Below are 18,343 nucleotides of genomic sequence, written 5' to 3' on the forward strand. Positions count from 1 at the left end.
ATCATATCTGGAGTGAGTTTAGTCAAACTCTCCAAAATGCGTGTGCCCTGTGTGATCAGGCCTGGTGAGCAAGCCCAGGCTTGGGTGTCAGTTCTTTTGAATACGTGACTTTGGCTCTGGGGAAAAATAGTTTCTGTTACTCCATATCTATCTGGGGTTTAGGGATAATACTTAATGTCTCAGAGGAAATCAAAGTGTTGCCATCAGTTCTGTTATTAAGGAAATACCATACTGGCTGCTTTGATTGAAGTCAGTACTGTTTTAAGAAGAATATGGATATTTTACTTTGAAAAGATTAAAAATTAAGTTTTTATTTAAATCTGGTCCTAGAATACCCAGTATAAATGAAATGGAGTTCTCTTTTCTTTGGGGGAGTCTGGAGTTTCCACACTTCTTGAATATTTGGTTGGTGAAAAGCCTCTGGCTAACTTCTAAGCCCAGATCCTGAGGAGAAATCAGAGAATGTGGAAAGCATGCTCTTCTGTTGGTATAATTTTGGAGGGTGTTTTGGTAGCTTTGTTGACAGTATCAGACTCTCTGGGAAGGTGTTGGGTGGTTATGGGCATAGACCGTGAGTCCGATGGAAGGCTGATGTCAGGTTCCAGCAGTTGCCAGTTGTATGATCCTAGGCAAGTTGCTTAACCTTTATGAACTGTAGTTTCTTCATTGTTAGAAGGAGACAACAGCCCCACTTTGTAGGGTTGTGAATTAAATGAGAATGAGTCTGACCTGAAATGAGAGCTGCTATTGGTAGTGATTTTTTGTAAATGAGAGCAATAGTCACAGATTCTATTTGCCCAATAAGCAGTATCTTATGTAAGAATACAGATAAAAAAGAAAGGTTTAAAACAAATCAATTATTCTTTCATTATTTTGTAAATAGTCTTCCACAGTCATTGTTCGGACTTTGTTTTTCATTTAATTTCTGTTTGCCTTCCCGTATTTGAAGTATTTCTTTGGAAATTATAAGCTCTGGTTGTCCAAGAAATCCTACAGTAGACATAAAATTTCTTTTTTTTTTTTTTTCTTTTTTCTTTTTTTATTTGGCCCTATCAGTCATGGAAAAATTTCTAATTGAGTAAGCAGGTAGTACTTATTAGTCTTGGATAGTGGGATCTGTCTCTCTGGGGAAGCCAGATGGCCCTGGAATATGTCAGAAAAGAGGTGGGAGATGGATGTTGATACTGCCTGGTGGGCATGCTATTGCGGACATTTTTATTTGAAAATAACTTTTTCATTAGTAAAATCAGATCTGAAATATTAGCAATATTCTATGTTAGATGTGGCTTACAGTAAAACTTAAGTTTTAAGTCAATTACAACTGCTTTGTCAACCTCTATATAACATTTAGGATTGAAATTGTGGTAAGTAATTAATACAGGAAATCTGAAAGATAGGAGCATTGAAGTAAGGAGGTGGGATTTCAAACTACGAGAGGGAATTTGGCATCCATTTCCATCATTAGTACCCCAGATTAAATTATTGCTGTTTACTTTGAATACTTTCTTTTTTTGAGAATGCCATGTAACTTTTGTCAGTGTGATTGTGATGTGGATTTCTGTTGGGACTTATAAGAAAATAATTAATTTAATAATTACTCTCGTCTCTTGTCTTTTTAAATTTCTTAGCTTTTTAAAACATAAATTTGCAAACGGATACCGGTTTTAAAAATATAATTCTCTCTCTTCATTTTAGATGGAAATCATATGACAGAATATTTGGGTGACATCTGCCTGAAAGATCTTCAAGAAGTACAGGTATTTTTAATTTCAAGACTAATTTTTTCTCCTAAAGAAAAAGTACAGTAGTTTAAGTTTAGTTGTGATTAGGTAGTTCTACCATACAAAACAATTTGTTGAAAGTCAAACTGCAGACATTATTTTGCTGCCCTATGATTTTTTTTTTAATTTGAGTATAGTTAACATATCAGCTCAGATTTACTGATTATTTTTATAATATCATAAAAAAGTGACTTTCGAGACAAGGGTTGGCTCTGTTGCCCAGGCTGGAGTGCAGTGATGTGATCATAGCTCACTATAACCTTAAATTCCTGTGCTCAGACAATCCTCTTGCCTCAGCCTTCTGAGTAGCTGGGAACACAGGCATGTGCTACCAGTCTTGGCTTTTTTTTTTTTTTTGGAGACAGAATCTTGCTCAGTAACCCTGGCTAGAGTGCAGTGGTGTGAGCATAGCTCACTGCAACTTCAAACTCCTAGACTCCAGTGATCCTCCTGCCGCAGCTTCCTGAGTAGCTGGGACTACAGGCACATAACATGATGCTGGCTAATTTTTCTATTTTTAGTATAGATGGGGTCTTCCTTTTGCTCAGGCTGGTCTCGAACTCCTGAGCTCAAGCAATCCTCCCCCTTGTCCTCCCAGAGTGCTAGGATTACAGGTGTAAGCCACTACACCTGGCCCAGGCTTGGCTAATTTTTAAAGTTTTTTTTGCTTTGTTTGTTTGTTTGTTTTTTTGTGGAGGTGGGGGTCTTGCTATGTTGCGTAGGCTGGTGTCTAACTCCTGGCCCCAAGTGATCCTCCTACCTCAGCCTCCCAAAGTGCTGAGATTACAGGCATATGCTACCACACCTGGCCAAAAAGTGACTCTGTAGTCCTTTAGACTGGTTACATACTCAGTACACATTCCTTCCTTCCTTCAGTCGTTTTTGGTTTGTGGGTTTTTTTTATTTTTTATTTATTTATTTTTTTTGAGATGAGGTCTCACCATCTTGCCCAGGCTGGTCTTGAGCTCCTGGGCTCAAGGGTTCCTCCTCCCTCAGCCTTCTGAGTAGCAGGGATTACAGGTGCACACCACAATGCCTGGCTAGTACACATTCATTCTTTGATTTAGAATGTATTTTTTTTTCTCTTTTTTAGATAGATTACTTCAAGTACACTTTACATTTACTTTTATCTTTAATCCAGATTTGTTTATGTAAATTGTTTATATACTGTTGAATCCAAATGCTCTTGCATTTTAGGGTCCTATTAATTTTTAGATTTAAATTGCTAATTGATATTGTTCCTTGCAAATCATCACTTTTTTTTTTTTTTTTTGAGACAGAGTCTCACTCTGTTGCCTGGGCTAGAGTGCCGTGGCATCAGCCTAGCTCACAGCAACCTCAAACTCCTAGGCTTAAGCAATCCTCCTGCCTCAGCCTCCCGAGTAGCTGGGACTACAGGAATGCGCCACCATGCCTGGCTAATTTTTTCTATGTACATTTTTAGTTGTCCATATAATTTCTTTCTATTTTTAGTAGAGACGGGGGTCTCGCTCTTGCTCAGGCTGGTCTTGAACTCCTGAGCTCAAACAATCTGCCTGCCTTGGCCTCCCAGAGTGCTAGGATGACAGGCGTGAGCCACCGAGCCCGGCCACATCATCACTTTATTATAGTACTTGTGTAGAAAAGTTAATGGATATTTGCCAAAATCTTTTTTGAGATGAAGTTGGAATTTGTGACTTTCGTTTTTTCAGCTAATGTTGTTCTCTTTTCATTTACATGTAATTGAGTAATATTTGGACCTGTGAGGATTTTTCAATAGCTGATTCAATTTAAATTCTTGTTTCTTCGCCCTAAATAGATTCTGATTTTTCCTAGCCTTGATCCTGCTAAGACAGATCTGTAGTTTCCTTTCACTCTTGGGTTGGTTTCTTTGCCTCTAAGTACCCTTTTTAAAGGTTCAGTAGAATTCTTTAAAACTGCAAAATCAGTTAACTTTGCAGACTAGAGGAGTATGTTGAAGGGCTGTGTGGTTTTTATTTTTCTTTACTAACTATGCACCTGTTTTCCAGACATCTAAGAGTGACGTCTGTGAAACAGTGTTTTTTTTTCCCTACATATTATGGAGGGAAGGAACTGTGTTCCTGTTTATGTACTGTCTGTGTCACTATGAGGCATGATCAGCAAAATTTTAAACTTTGATAGTTAAACCTCTAGATTGCTTCCCCAGTGAGCAGCTGGCTGTGGGGATGTGCTTCTTTCTTAAGGACTCTGGCAGGAAGGACAAGTCCATTGGAATTTGACTCCCTGACATGGAGCAATCAGCCTTGCCCTTTCATTCCAGACACTTAATGTGAAGTTGCCATCATCAGCTGCTTCTGCCTCTCCAGGGAAGGGTTTCTCTTTGATAAACCTGGGCCAGGGGAATAGTGTTGAGATTCCCAGTATAACACCAAAGTTAGAATAGGTCCTAGTGAGTGTAGGGCCAGGGCTGTGCTATTTTGGTTATTGAATGGTTTCTGTTACAATTTCTCATGGAGAAAAAGTAACACTTTTTTTTTTCCTCCTTTAGAAGACAAAAATACTAATGCATTTGAGAAAGCGGTAAAGTTTGGGGGGAGGGGGAAAAAAGCAACTGCTTTCCTGATCTGCAACTTGACTGGATGCTAAGATGTCCGTGGACATGAATAGCCAGGGGTCTGACAGCAATGAAGAGGACTATGACCCAAATTGTGAGGAAGAGGAGGAGGAAGAGGACGAGGACCCTGGGGACATAGAGGACTATTATGTGGGAGTAGCCAGCGATGTGGAGCAGCAAGGGGCAGATGCCTTTGATCCTGAGGAGTACCAGTTCACCTGCTTGACTTACAAGGAGTCCGAGAGTGCCCTCAACGAGCACATGACCAGCTTAGCCTCTGTCCTAAAGGTGAGCACTATTGTAAATGCCATTGTAATCCCCCCAGTTAAATCTAAGGATGAGCTGTTATTAATTATTGTCTTCTCCAGACTGAATGATCTTGTACCTTGAAACCAAATTTAAGTGTATATTACATCATTTGAACATTTTATTACATTTACTTTGTTTTCTAATATGTATATATCTAAGGTCCTCAGGTTCCCAAGTTACTAAGAATTATAAAGGAGAAGTGGGGTGGATTCAAGAAAGACAAACCAGAAGTACGTAGTAGTAGAATGTACAGCTTTGCATTTGTTTCAGAAACTGAGTCTTAAAAAATTTGATGAAGTAGATACAATAAGCATCTGAATCACCATATTGTACACAACTGTGTTTGAGTGACTGATAAATTTCTTAAGAGTATCCAGATCCCTCTGGTTTGGCCTGAATAATCAATGTCTTTGAGCTAATGAGCTCATGTGCTTCGTATATTGATGGCTAATGCCTAATGTTGAAAGAGATTTTAGTAATAACTCTAAGAATAAATGAAGTTCTCATAGCTTGTATTTCATGGATTTGGGGGTATTAGTAATTTAGCAAAAAAAATTTTGGAAACATAAATGTTTAGTGTAATGATAGCATGAAAAATTTTAAAGAATGAACAAAGTTGATTATTTCTGCAAGAATCTCTCTCTGTCTCTTTTTTTTTTTTCTTTTTTAAAAGAGATAGTGTCTTGTTCTGTCACCCAGGCTGGATTGCAGTGATATTATCATAGCTCACTGCAGCCTCAAACTCCTGGGCTCAAGCAGTCCTCCTGCCTCACACCTGGCTAATTTTTTAATGTTATTTTTTTGTAGAGATAGGGTCTTACTACGTTGCCTAGGCTGGTCTCAAACTCCTAGGCTCAAGCGATCCTCCCATCTCAGCCTCCCAAAGTGCCAGGATTACAGGCATGAGCCACTGTGCCCAGCCTAGAATTGTATTTTTTAACACTTAAACTAAAGCATACCTTTGAACGTCTTGCACCTCAGACCAGTTATTTTTCTCACTGTTTATATTTTTATGGTCATTCAGACAGTTTCCCAGCATGTTTCCTTCTCTAACATTGGCCGTTATGTGAAAGTGGAAACATTTCTCTTACTTTACTGTTTTTGCTGATCTTCCTTCAATGAACTGTGTACATGGATTTCATTGTCTGATCAAATTGAAGGTTTAAAAGGATACATTGGTATGATTTCAATCAAATAAAATTTTTATTTTATTTTATTTTTTTTTTTGAGACAGAGTCTTGGTCTGTCACTCCAGGTAGAATGCAGTGATGTCATTTCAGCTCACTGCAACCTGAAACTCCTGGGCTCAAGTGATCCTCTTGCCTCAGCCTCCCGAGTAACTGGGACTACAGATGCATGCCACCGCACCCGGCTAATTTCTTTCTATTTTTAGTAGAGATGGTCTTGCTCTTGCTCAGGCTGGTCTTAAACTCCTGAGCTCAAGCAGTCCTCCCACGTCAGCCTCCTAGAGTGCTAGGATTACAGGTGTGAGCCACCATGCCTGGCCTCAACCAAATAAATTTTCTTGTCAGTATTTAAATGGAAATAACTAAGGTCTGTCATGTATTATTTCTTTTGTTTTTTTCCAGGTGTGTACCTGAAATGTATGTCATTTATGATTTCTGTAAAAGTTGCTTTGTCTACTAGTTTACGTATTCCCCCCCACCCCAACATGGTCAGTAAAGGCTAATACTTTGGGTTTAGATACCTGGTTTATTAGCAACTGGTTGGAAGCTAAAAGCTCAAGTTTTTTTTTTTTGTTTGTTTGGTTTGTTTTGTTTTGTTTTGTTTTTTGGTGACTTATTCCTGGAAGTGATTGTAGAGTTCGTCTTTTGTGCTCAGCAGAAAACTGAAGAATGGGGACCCATGGATCCTCTGGGTCTGGAATTTCTGCACCATGGCTGTAGCAAAGCTTCTGCCTCCAGAGGGTATTTCCCTGGTAGAAAAGAGTCATCAATTTTCTTCCTTCTCATTATGTAGTCCTGTCGTTTGATGGAAAACTAGTTTCTTTTTCTTTAGTCATACAATGGTGATATTTAAAATTAGAAAAGAAATTGTCTGGTGTGTGGATATGCACTGGACAGTATCAGTTGACCAAGTTCATTAGGATGTTCCTGTCTATGCACAATAATTCTCAGTTTGTCAAGACCTCTGTGCTTGCTTTTTTGCCCTGCTAGAGATAGCTGAGGAGCCCAAGCACCCGTTTTTCCTTTTTTTTTTTAATTGCGGTAAAATATGCATAACATAAATTTTATCATTTTCTTCCTTTTTAAGAGAACAGGTCTCACTCTGTTGCCCAAGCTGGAGTGCAGTGGCATGATTATAGCTCACTGCAGTCTCAAACTCCTAGGCTCAAGTGATTCTCCTTGTAGCTCCTTCCTTCCAAGTAGCTGGGACTACAGGTACTTGCCATCACCATGCCTGGCTATTTTTTTTCTTTTTTGGCTGTTAGTTTTGTTTGTTTGTTTGTTTAATTTTTTTCTTTTTCATTTTTTTAGAGACAGGGGGTCTCGTCATGTTGCCCAGGCTGGAATTGAACTCCTGGCCTCAAGCAGTCCTCATGTTTCAGTGTCCCAAGTAGCTGGGATTATAGGTGCAAGCCACTGTGCCCACCTCTTCCTTCTTATTAGGCTGACATATATGGCCAGTTTCCTGGAAGGTCTTTCTTCACCTCCTTACCTTCTAGTGCTCACAGGGCTCCTTGAGAGTATAGCTTGTCCTTTTCCTGAGCAATTCTCCTTGAGAGCCCCTGGAGCACAGTTGCTGGAAGCCAGTAACTGTACCTTATGTTCTCCATCATTCCAGTCAGAGTATTTCATCTACTGTAGGTATTGAATCATATCTTAGATACTTGTGGATTTTGTTGATTGTTAGCGACAGTAGCTGCTTCTGTTTTTGTGAGCTGGATTTCCTCGTCCTTGCTATACATCCTTTTCTGTTGTCATGCAAGGGCATTACTCTGGCTTTCAAGACCAAGAAGAGAAAGGGCAAAAAGAACTTAGAACAAAGAAGAGGGAATAAAAAAAGATTGAAGAAAGTTAAAACAGAAGGAAAGGGTTAAAGAAAAAATAGAGCAAAGAGAAAAATAGTCAACAAAAATTTAGGGGGTGGTAGAAGACAGGTTAATTTTTTTCTCTTCCTAGACCTCTCTGAGGAGCCTGTTAACACCCCACCCCCTTTTTCCCCCCCTGGGGCAGGGCAGCAAAGGTCGTGGCTCTTTTGGTGGCTTGGCCATACATAAATGACTCAGTGGTGTTTTAAATGGTTCAGGAACTTGACCACAGAAGCAGAGTAAAACAGAGTAGAGAAGAAGGAATCTTATATAATTTTTCTCTTCCAGGCTTAGTAAAAGCTGGCATTGTTTTTATTTTTGTCATTAATAGTTTTTGAGGATGGGAGTGAATGATACAAATGCTTAGTTACCCAGTGTTGTTGAGTGGTGCTTCAGCTACTCTAGCCCCCCTGTTGCGCATGTCTCTGGAAGTGGGATCAGTAGTGATGGTCACCCATATCACCACTGATGTCTCCATCGGCCATAGCGCTGTTTGCACAACTTTGTGGCATATTGAGATATTTTGATTCTTTTGTATGATTTAAGTGCAGTTTGGCTCATAGAAAATATTACATATTTACGTAATTTAAAATTATAACCTTATGAATAGCTGTCTATGAATAAAAGCTATGTAAGTTTAAGGAGTGGCTTAAATGTTTCACTGATGCTAATGTCTGTGTTACTTGTTTGTGTCCAGACATAAAGTTTAGCCTTTTATTGCCTTTTGGGATTTCAGATCTCTTAAATAGAAAAATCCCAATTGCCTGGGAATCAGTCCATAAGTAAGATTATTGTTGAAAAAGGTGGGTGCCCAGAAAAATGAGATCAAGGGCTGAAGACAGAGAACAGAGAAAATGCTTATCTGTTATTGGGGAGAAACTACTAGTGTTCAGGTAGTGGCAAACAGCAGAAACTGTTTAAGAATTGAACCATCATCCTACACAAATGGGATAGTCAAGGGAGATGAAGACTGCCCAGTGAGGTGCTCTGTTGTAGGAAGGGGGGAAAATCTCTGGTGAGTATTTTTAGAGATCATGTATGAGTCTTTAAAGAAAACAAAGTTACCTTTTTTACACAATATTTTTTTCTATGAAACTTATGCAAAGATTATTTTATTGTTACAGATGAAAGAGGTCCTTTCTTGTAATAATTGGTGTTTGTATTGCAAAATGGGCAGTAGTTAGCTAAGAGTTTTGTCGGTTATTGAGTGAATCCTATTAATACAGTTCCTGGAACTCTTGAGGCATTTGCTGACAAGCTGCTCAGGAAGAGGCTCAGCCTTGGTAGAACCCCAGATAGCCCAGGCAGGGTCATGACTTGGCTAAAGTTAAGCCTTTTATTTATTTAGACTTGTGATGATGATGGGCCAGAAGTGTCTCTCTCCTTTTGTGCTCTTCTTAGTATCATGTTAGGGGTGTGGGCAGGAGAAGCTAATGTTGTTCCGGGCCCCACCCGGTTGCTTCAGGAGGGGGAAGAAATGGGCCACTTTGGGCTAGATCTAGTTTAGGAACTATAGTGAACTACCTCAGCTTTGTGTTGAGGCAAGAGGACCTTGAAGGTGGGGTAGAAGGGCAGTACAGGTTATAGGAGACCAGATCCAAGGGGGCAATGAGCATGAGAGTGGGAAGGTTACCTTCTGGGCTACAATGAGAGGCTTAAGATGTATTGGTAAAAGGGAATAAGATATGGAGGATCATGAATGCAGCCCAAAGTGTTTTTACTATTGGGGGAAAGGACTGGATTTTTAAAACTTCTTCAACATATGGGTGGCATGGTGAGCTACATTGCTCACTTTTCAAGCTTGGTGTTCCCCAGATAGGATTGGAGAAATAAGCCAATTATTGTGTGTGTTTTTACTGCAGTCCTTCTTGCTTTATGAATTGCTGCATTAACTTCAGTAAAGCTGGGAAAATGTTTCCTAGAACGTTATTCTACCACCCTCTTGCTTGGATTTATTTTAAAATCTAGTGTTTGCTCTTCAGCAAAATGTGGCTAGAAAATCTCTTTAAGATTCTTCTGTGGATCATTCTTCCTCTTTGTAGATTAATTATGAGTTTTCAGGGCTTCTAAGTGCAGAAGTCTTTATGTGTTCAAAACTACCTGGTTTCTTTGCTTTTTTTACTTGTAACATGATCAATTGATGTTCTTAACAAAATACCTCATCTTTAGCCTTTCTCTTAAGTGTATATCTGGTGAAGACTTTAATTTCGATTATTAAATTGACTTTCTTTTTATCCTGGTATAGCTGAATTTTAAGACCATTTGATTTTTATTTATTTACATAGTCATTAATTAACCAAGTAATTTGTTGTTGTTGTTACTACTCATGGGAAAGTATCTTCAGATTTGACCTAGTAACACTGAGTGTTGTGTGCTGAGCAGCCATCTGATTGCTATTTTTGTGATCTGACGTCAGGTTTCTTTGCATGCCTGTATCTACGTAGAATGTAGATTAAATTCTTGTGTTTCAAATAGTTGGGTGTTAATGAGCGTGTTGACATTATTTCACAGTGCTTTAGTCTGGAAGTCTGATGTGTGTTTTACTCATGTATAAATTCAGTTTTAAAAGGGAGATGAGAAATGTCCAGAATGACATTGAGAATTGCGTAAGTACAACTAGTGCAAAGTTGTTGCTGTCTTGCCAGCTTAGAAAGGTTATTGTCATCACTGTGTACCTAGCACCACACCCAACATGCTCACCACCTTCCAGAAAAGAAGCTCTTCATCAAATTGAAGGCCAGCTTTTGTTCTAGTCTTCCTATTATGCTTTCTCTTTACCTTAGGAACCATGTAAACCATGTGTAATCAAGGGGTGATTTGGCATTTGTGTTCTAGTCTTTTTTTTTTTTTTTTTAATTTCAGAATATTACAGTGGTATAAACGCTTCGGTTACATATATTGCCTTTGCACAGCCCGAGTTGGAGCTACAAGCGTGCCCAACCCCCAGACATCGCATTCTGTACCCATTAGGTGTGAATTTACCCATCCCCTCCTCTCTACCCAATGTATTCTAGTCTTGAATTTATACATAAATTTTTATTGTCAAGATGTTACTACAAGCTGGGCGTGGTGGCACACACCTTTAGTCCCAGGTACTTGAGAGGCTGAGGCAGGAGGATTGCTTGAACCCAGGAGTTTGAGGCTGCAGTGAGCCATGATTGTGCTACTGTGCTCCAGCCTGGATGCCAGAGCAAGACCCTATCTCTGAGAGAGAGAGAGAGAGAGAGAGAGATCGATCCCTGCCCTGGTGGACATTATAGTCTAGTAATCATTGTGTACATGCATTTATATATTCAGCATTTTTTGTATATATTTCAGACATTTCTCTCTGTTATTACTTTGTCCTTATAAATTACTTTAAATTCTATATATACCATCTTGTTCTTGAACCATTATTTATTTGAGCTTTTCTTGTTGGGCATTTAAGTGAGTACTTATGTATTACATTTGTTGGAGGACTGGTTATATTGCTGTGAATGTCTGCCTGGATGTGACTTTTGTGTCTGTTGGGCTTTGTCCAGAGCTTGGTCTAGTGGTCAGATGATTGTATTTCAGTCCCATTTCTACCATGTAATATAGTGTGACCTCGGATAAGTACCTCAACATCTCTAAGCTTCAGTTTTCTCGTCTATAAAATAATAATACCCTCTTCACAGCATTAAACATGATAATAATGCATGTAAAGTGCCTGGCACATGAGTGTTGAAACAAACATTACTTGGTCATAGTAGAGGTGGGACAAGAGCGGAGCAATGGGGATGGTGTTTGCTTTGGTTCCTTAAAACACATTCTCAGAATTGTGTTGTAGCATAGGGGCCACATTGAGGAAAGTTCTGGGCAACATATTACTGACTGGTGCCTCTGAGTGTGCATGTGATATAGAGTCATGTACTTTGGATTATTTTGCCTTCACCCAGAATCTCTGGTGCCCTTCTCCTGGGGCCCACCAATAAGAAAAGCAAAAATAACACAAAACGAATTTTGAATGGGGCCAGAAAAAGGATACAGGGGAATATCGATAGCCTATCTGTTCTTGTATTTCTGGTTGACTGCAGTGTTTGGTCTTGTGTCTATGTTAACAGCACTGCTTAATGAAGTACTTATTTGATTTTGGGGTCCTTGTTATTGAGGCACCCCCTTAATTTTCTTTAGCTTTTGCTCTGTTCCCAATCTAATCCTCTTTTTTTACTTTGCCTTTGCCCCTGCTACTCTAGGAAAAATTTGAGGGATTAGATTTGTCTACACAAAACAGGGAAAAATTATAGCAAAGATTTGAGAAAGGTACAAAGTGAGGAGCATCTTGTTCTTATTGAAATGTATCTGCCATGTGGCTTTATTAAACTGATGTTAACTGTCAGAACGTGAAGCTTATGTTGTGTTCCTTTTCCTTGAACTATCACAAATCTTTATAAACATGAGTGGTTTCACAGTGATAACTATAAATTATCAGCCGTAAGTAGAGACAGGCAGGATGAGCAAGAGGTTTGTTTGGAGATTTTAACAGAACAGAGCTATTCCTATAGTTGTGAACAAAGTGTGGTGTCTATCTGGAAAAGTTGTTCTCTTTGACTAGCAGTTTCTTTCCTGGTCAGCTCTACCTGATTTCATTTCTTTTATCCATTATTTTAGGCCTTTATCAGTCTCTTCAAAGCTCTCATCATCATTTCCCAGTCTGTAGATAGCATTGCCTTCTTTTTATAAGAAATATATCCGATGCCATCAAGCTTGCCTTTTTGGATTGTCTATCTTAATTTTTGGTACCACAATCCCTCCCTGACCCTCAGACAGAGTCTGTCACCCTTGCCTCTGTACCACATGTGCATGTTTTTTGGTATGTACTTACAATGATTGTCAATTAGTTGTTTGTAAGCCAGCATGTAAACTCTTTGAAATAGAGGTCCACATTTTTTCTTTGCATATTAGCACCTAGCAGAAATGCTGATTATGTTATGTTCTCAGTAAGTGTTGCTTGTTGATCTGTTTGAGCCCATGTCAATAAATGCAAAAGTTGAGAATTTAATCCCAAAGCTCTACTGTATACTCCCATTTGTAAACAGAAGATATTCTTGTCAAAGGGCTTTTTTATGAAGTCAGCTGACCTCTAAGTAGTGATGGTGTAAACCTAACCAGATGTGTGGTTCCTAGCTTGTGGTGCGTATCAGAATTAGTTTTGGCAATTTTGACACAGAAACTTGAACTTCATACAGTTGTGATGAAACAGTTTTCAGGGATGAGGCCAAGGCCTTTTATATTCATGTGGAAGTACAAAATGTGAAGTGATTCAGGTTATTCAAGTGAGAAGGGAGGATTGCTTGCTTTCTTTGGCTGCTAAAAGGACATGTCCAGAGTTTGGAGTGTACTGGTTTTGTAACCAGGGTGGAAGTAGAATATAAACCCAGCTATACTCAGAAGGTGGATAGACTTCCTGTAATATTTTTAATGTCTAAATGTAACTTCATAGTTCATTGCTTATCAGGATAAAAGTGGGTGCTGAAAACCTAAGGGAGAAGGTTTAACCTCCAAAGTGGAAGCTCTCCTTTCCTCCCCCAGCCCAGCCATCAGCACTGGCTCTCTGCAAGGTTTTGTACTTGAACCACCCCCTACCTTGTGCCTTTGACATCAGCAAAACTAAGAAGAGGAAACAGCACAACTCACAATTTGAGCCTAGGGGGTGGTCTTGACAATGCTCCTGACCTTACCCTCTCCAACCTTCTCAAAAGAGGTGTGCAGCCTCTTGGATGACTTGGAAACTCCTGGATGAATTCCATTCTAACTTATTTTGACATGTATACAAACTGTTTAGAGGTTCTACTGTGCAAAGTCCTACTATGTTTTTATGTTCCTGTTGAAAAATTTACTTATCAATAGTTATAAATAAATGAGCATTCTGTAGTGAAAAAAAGATTAAAGAGGGTTCTAGGTCCTTACTGATAATGAGTAGCTGTAAAGATGATTAATGGTATCTACAACCATAAATACGATATGTTTTTAAATTAAAATCTTTATACCATCCACTTTTCAGGACTAGTTGATTCGGCAGGGAGTTATTACACACTCCTTAGCGGATTCCAACTTCCATAGCCATCATCCTGAAAAGTTTTGAATTTTATGATACTGTAGTAGAACACACCAAATCTTTTTTGTGCAAGCTTATTAACACTAGCTTCTGCTTCCAGATAGTTGGCTACACTCAGCTTTGTCCCCTCTTCCTTTGTTCTTGTTTGTTTGTTTGGATAGTCACATGTCTGTAGCAGTTTTATTTGCAGTAGCCAAAAACTGGAAACAACCCAAATATCCATAGACAGATAAATAAACAAATAATGGCATATCTATAGAATAACATACTTCTCAGCAATATAAAAAGAATGAACTACTCCTTCAGCATCATTGGTAAACTTTAAAATAAATATGCCACATGAGGGAACTCAGGGGAAAAAAAGAGTAAAAACTTTGTGTTGACAATCATATAAAGTTCTAGAAAATGCAGACTAATCTATAGTAAAGGAAAGTAAATCAGCAGTTGTCTAGAAGACCGGAGAGGGCAGGGAGAAAGAGAATATTGAAGAGGATGAGGTAAAAATGGGGGTGCCCCTCCATTTTTAAATACCGTGCAAATGAAAGTAAAGATTCTTAACATGTTACAAACTCATATTATCAAAGAAAATGGGTTAGAGTGGGGTGTCATGTAGGGACATCACTGCAAATGGGAGCCAGTCTGTCCAGGAAATTTTGAAGAGGCTATGGGCTCTGACTGGACAGACAAAGGGTGGAAGAGATAAGTGTGCTGCAAATGGGGAGATTCATTAAAGTTCTGTATATAGAACAGTTAACCCTGCCCCCACTTGGTATCTAGGCCAAAAAAAATCTGCTTATTTGAAAGAAGTGGAATAAACTGGGGAGAAATAGGGCCCTTAGAGTGTGAGATTCGACTAGACTCATTTATCATCTTGGGGGCCCTTGAGTTTTGAGTAATAGCTGCTGCTGATTGATCACCCTAAAGGAAAGCTTATCAGTTGACAGATTCTGTTCATATACACAGAGCTTAGAATTCATTTTCCTGACCCCTCCTCCTTCTTCTAAAAACATTGAGGTAATATTCACGTAACGTAAAGTTAACCATTTAAATAAAGTATACAGTTCAGTTGCATTTAGTACATTCACAATGTTGTGCAATTATCTCCATCTAGTTCTAGAATGTTCCCATTAGCTTAGAAAGAAACCCAGTACTCATTAAGCAGTTACTCCCACTTCCCTGGCAATCATTGATCTGCACTGTCTCTGTGAATTTACCCATACTCTATGTCATATAAATGGAATCATGTAATATGTGACCTTTTGTGTATGGCTGCTTTTACTTAGCATAATATTTTTGAAGTTTATCGAAGTTGTAGCATGTACCAGTACTTCATTCCTTTTTATGGTGACCCTTTGTCTCGTAATGTGAATGGCTAACCAAGAATCACCAGACATTTGAGGGAAACATTGAAAATGAAAGAAACACAGAAAAATTGAAACAGACTAATAGATAATTTTGCATATTTTTAAAAGCAGACTACTTAGTATTCTCTAGAATATTCAAGAAGATGTGGCATCCATAAAACAACCAGATGCCATCAGGAAGAAACAGAAAATAAAAAGAGCTCATGGAGTTAAATTATAGGTTTGCCAAATTAAAAACTATTCTATAGATCAGAAGATAAATTCAAGAAAATCTCTCAATATAAGGCCAAAATACAAGCAAAGAAATATATGTGAAAAAAAAAGAAACATAGATCAATCCATGAGATCCAACATCACTAGAATTTCTGGGAAGTGAGAACAAAAAAACTGAAGGTAGGGCCAGGTACTCTGACTTTACACCTGTATCCCTAGCTCTTTGGGAGGCCAAGATGGGAGGATCGCTTGAGGCCAGGAGTTCAAGACCATCCTGAGCAACAGAGAGAGACCCCATCTCTACAAAGAGGTTTTTTTTTTTTTTTTAATTGAAGGGAGGAAAATATTAAAAACATAATTAAAACAAAATTTCCGGGAGCCAAAGAGAGAAGCAGTCTATAATTTTCATATTGAAAGGGCCTACCCATTGCCCAGAAGGATAAGTAAAGATGCACTACAAGAATTGTCACTGAAATTTCAGAAGAGCAAGGGTAGAGAGAAAACCTTTTTAAAAGTTTCCTTAAAGAAGACCAGGTCTTCAACAAGAAATGGAAATCAGACATCTCATCAGCAGAGGTGACAGCCAACCAACCACTAGACAGTGGAGCAACAGTCTTCAAAGTCTTGAGAAAAAAATGATTTTGAATCTAGAATTCTGTCATTGCAAAATAAACTTGTTTTCAGAGATACAAGGACTCCCAAAATGTGTTTTCCTTGTACCTGTTATAAAGTAGTTACTTGAAGATGAAAACCAAAAAAGAGAAAGAGAAAGAAGACCATTTTATTGGACTAATAGTAGTCCATGATGGTCAGCTTTAGAATGGGCCTGGAAAAGATTCAGCCCAAATTTGAACAGAATTTTAGTGGGATCCAAGAAAAACTTCTTCACAGATAGGAATGGAGTAGATTCTAAGCAATAAATAGAACCAAGAACCTGGAAGATAGTAGAGTTATGATGAAGAAACCATAGAACTTTTTATAAGGTGCAAGGGGGGTTAGGATATCCATGCAAAGCAGAAGAACTACACAAAACATCATGATCTAAATACAAAGCCACATACATGGCACAAATGTGAGTAGTTGGTGTTGAGTAAATAATGTTGTGCCTAATGTTTGAACATTCTCCTTTGAGTGTTCCAAGGGTAGTGACATTGGAACCTCAGGGAAGAAAATACCATTCTGGTCCTGTGAACAGTATCATAAAGTTACAAAGGTAACAGAGGAACTAAAAATAGTTATTTATATATCAAAAAGTTGGGGTCTAAAGGGAGAGGTAGAGAATGGTATAAGTCAAGTGGAGAGTTATGGGAGTACTCTCAGTGATGGTAACAACCAGAAGAACCTAGACAAATGACAGGAATAGATTTCTTCTGGACAGGAAGACTGGTGGTTCTAGAGAGGAATGGGCTGGGAGCGTTGTTGTTCCTTTTCATCAAAGTGCCTTTTGTTGCAGGGTGAGGAGACAGGGTCTCACTCTATTGCCCAGGCCAGAGAGCAGTGGTGTCATAGCTCACTGCAATCTCAGACTCCTGGGCTCAAGCTATCCTCCTGCCTCAGTATCCTGAGTAGCTGGGCCTGCAGGTGTACACCATCACTCCAGCTAATTTTTCTGTTTTTTGTAGGGATGGTGGTCTCACTATGTTGGTCAGGCTGGTCACAAACTCCTGGCCTCAAGCAATTCTGCCTCAGCCTCCCAAAGTGTTAGGGTTATAGGTATAAGCCACTGCACCCAGCCTCAAAGTACTGTTTTGAACTATTTGATTTTATTTGTTTATTGGCGATTGGGGTAGGTTTAGAATTGTTTCCCAATAAACAAATGCTTCCTGCATTTCTTCTGTTTTAACTTACAGGTAGATGCTGGAAGAAATGGGAAAAAATAGTTTGACCCTCTACCTTAAAAGAACTTAAAAGTCTCTGCCTTTAATTTCTGCCCCTTCTTTTTTAGAATGGTGAGAGAGGAGGAATAAATAATAAAACCGTTCTTACTTCCATTCATATTTTTCTGATTTATCCACTGAAGGCACCTCTTTGATTATTTTGCTCTGCTGAAAAACTTAAAGTAGATTCTTTAGGCTCCAGCCTGAGCTCCTTTCTATTGCTCTTCTCCCTAACCTGTATAGTTGATTTTTGCCCTTTAAACCTCCTGTCAGCATCTTCTTGCAACCTTCAGGAGACAGCTCAGCCCTCTGTCCTTTTTTAGCTTCCTCAGTGGAGCTGTATCTGGCCTCTCCTGCTAGATTGTGCATCCTTGTGGCTTGGAAGGCCTTGATGCCTTTATGTGCTCTGGAGGAGGCTATGGGTGTGTGATGACTTGAGACTGGACCCAGGAGATGGGCAAAGGGTAGTGTTTGCATATGGGACCTAGTGATGGCATAGGCATTGTTCCAGGTTCTTGATTATGGCAGAGAAAGAGACAGTCAAAAAATCTCTGCCCTCAAGGAGCTTCCATTCCGTTCCTTTCTGTTTATGGAGTTTTACATAAACAGAAAGGTTATAAAAATAGGATTATGTGGTTTTTTTTTTTTTTTTTTTTTTGAGACAGAGTCTGGCTTTGTTGCCCTGGCTAGAGCGAGTGCCGTGGCGTTAGCCTAGCTCACAGCAACCTCAAACTCCTGAGCTCAAGCGATCCTCCTGTCTCAGCCTCCCGAGTAGCTGGGACTACAGGCATGCACCACCATGCCCGGCTAATTTTTTCTCTATATATTTTTAGCTGTCCATATAATTTCTTTCTATTTTTAGTAGAGATGGGGTCTCGCTCTTGCTCAGGCTGGTCTCGAACTCCTGAGCTCAAACGATCCTCCCACCTCGGCCTCCCAGAGTACTAGGATTACAGGCGTGAGCCACCGCGCCCGGCCAGGATTATGTGTTTTAAACATAGTTTAAGGGGCAGCTAAGGATTGCAGTCAGTTGGGTAGAAGATCTGTCATTGAAACATGCTGTTGGAATCTGTGGCTTTGTTATTAAGATATGTGC

General features: G+C 39.2%; 1 protein-coding gene across 1 annotated transcript in view; it reads left to right on the forward strand.

Moving 5' to 3' along the window:
* Positions 1–18,343, forward strand: part of ARIH2 (ariadne RBR E3 ubiquitin protein ligase 2) — a 49,631-nt gene that overhangs the window by 1,004 nt on the left and 30,284 nt on the right. Inside the window, exons 2-3 of the mRNA XM_069475647.1 lie at positions 1,696–1,757; positions 4,291–4,644. Coding sequence (XP_069331748.1) covers positions 4,390–4,644 — 255 coding nt within the window. The 5' untranslated portion in view covers positions 1,696–1,757; positions 4,291–4,389. The remainder of the gene's footprint in view (positions 1–1,695; positions 1,758–4,290; positions 4,645–18,343) is intronic.

Source organism: Eulemur rufifrons, chromosome 7 (assembly GCF_041146395.1).
Source record: "Eulemur rufifrons isolate Redbay chromosome 7, OSU_ERuf_1, whole genome shotgun sequence".
NCBI classification, from domain to species: Eukaryota; Metazoa; Chordata; class Mammalia; order Primates; family Lemuridae; genus Eulemur; species Eulemur rufifrons.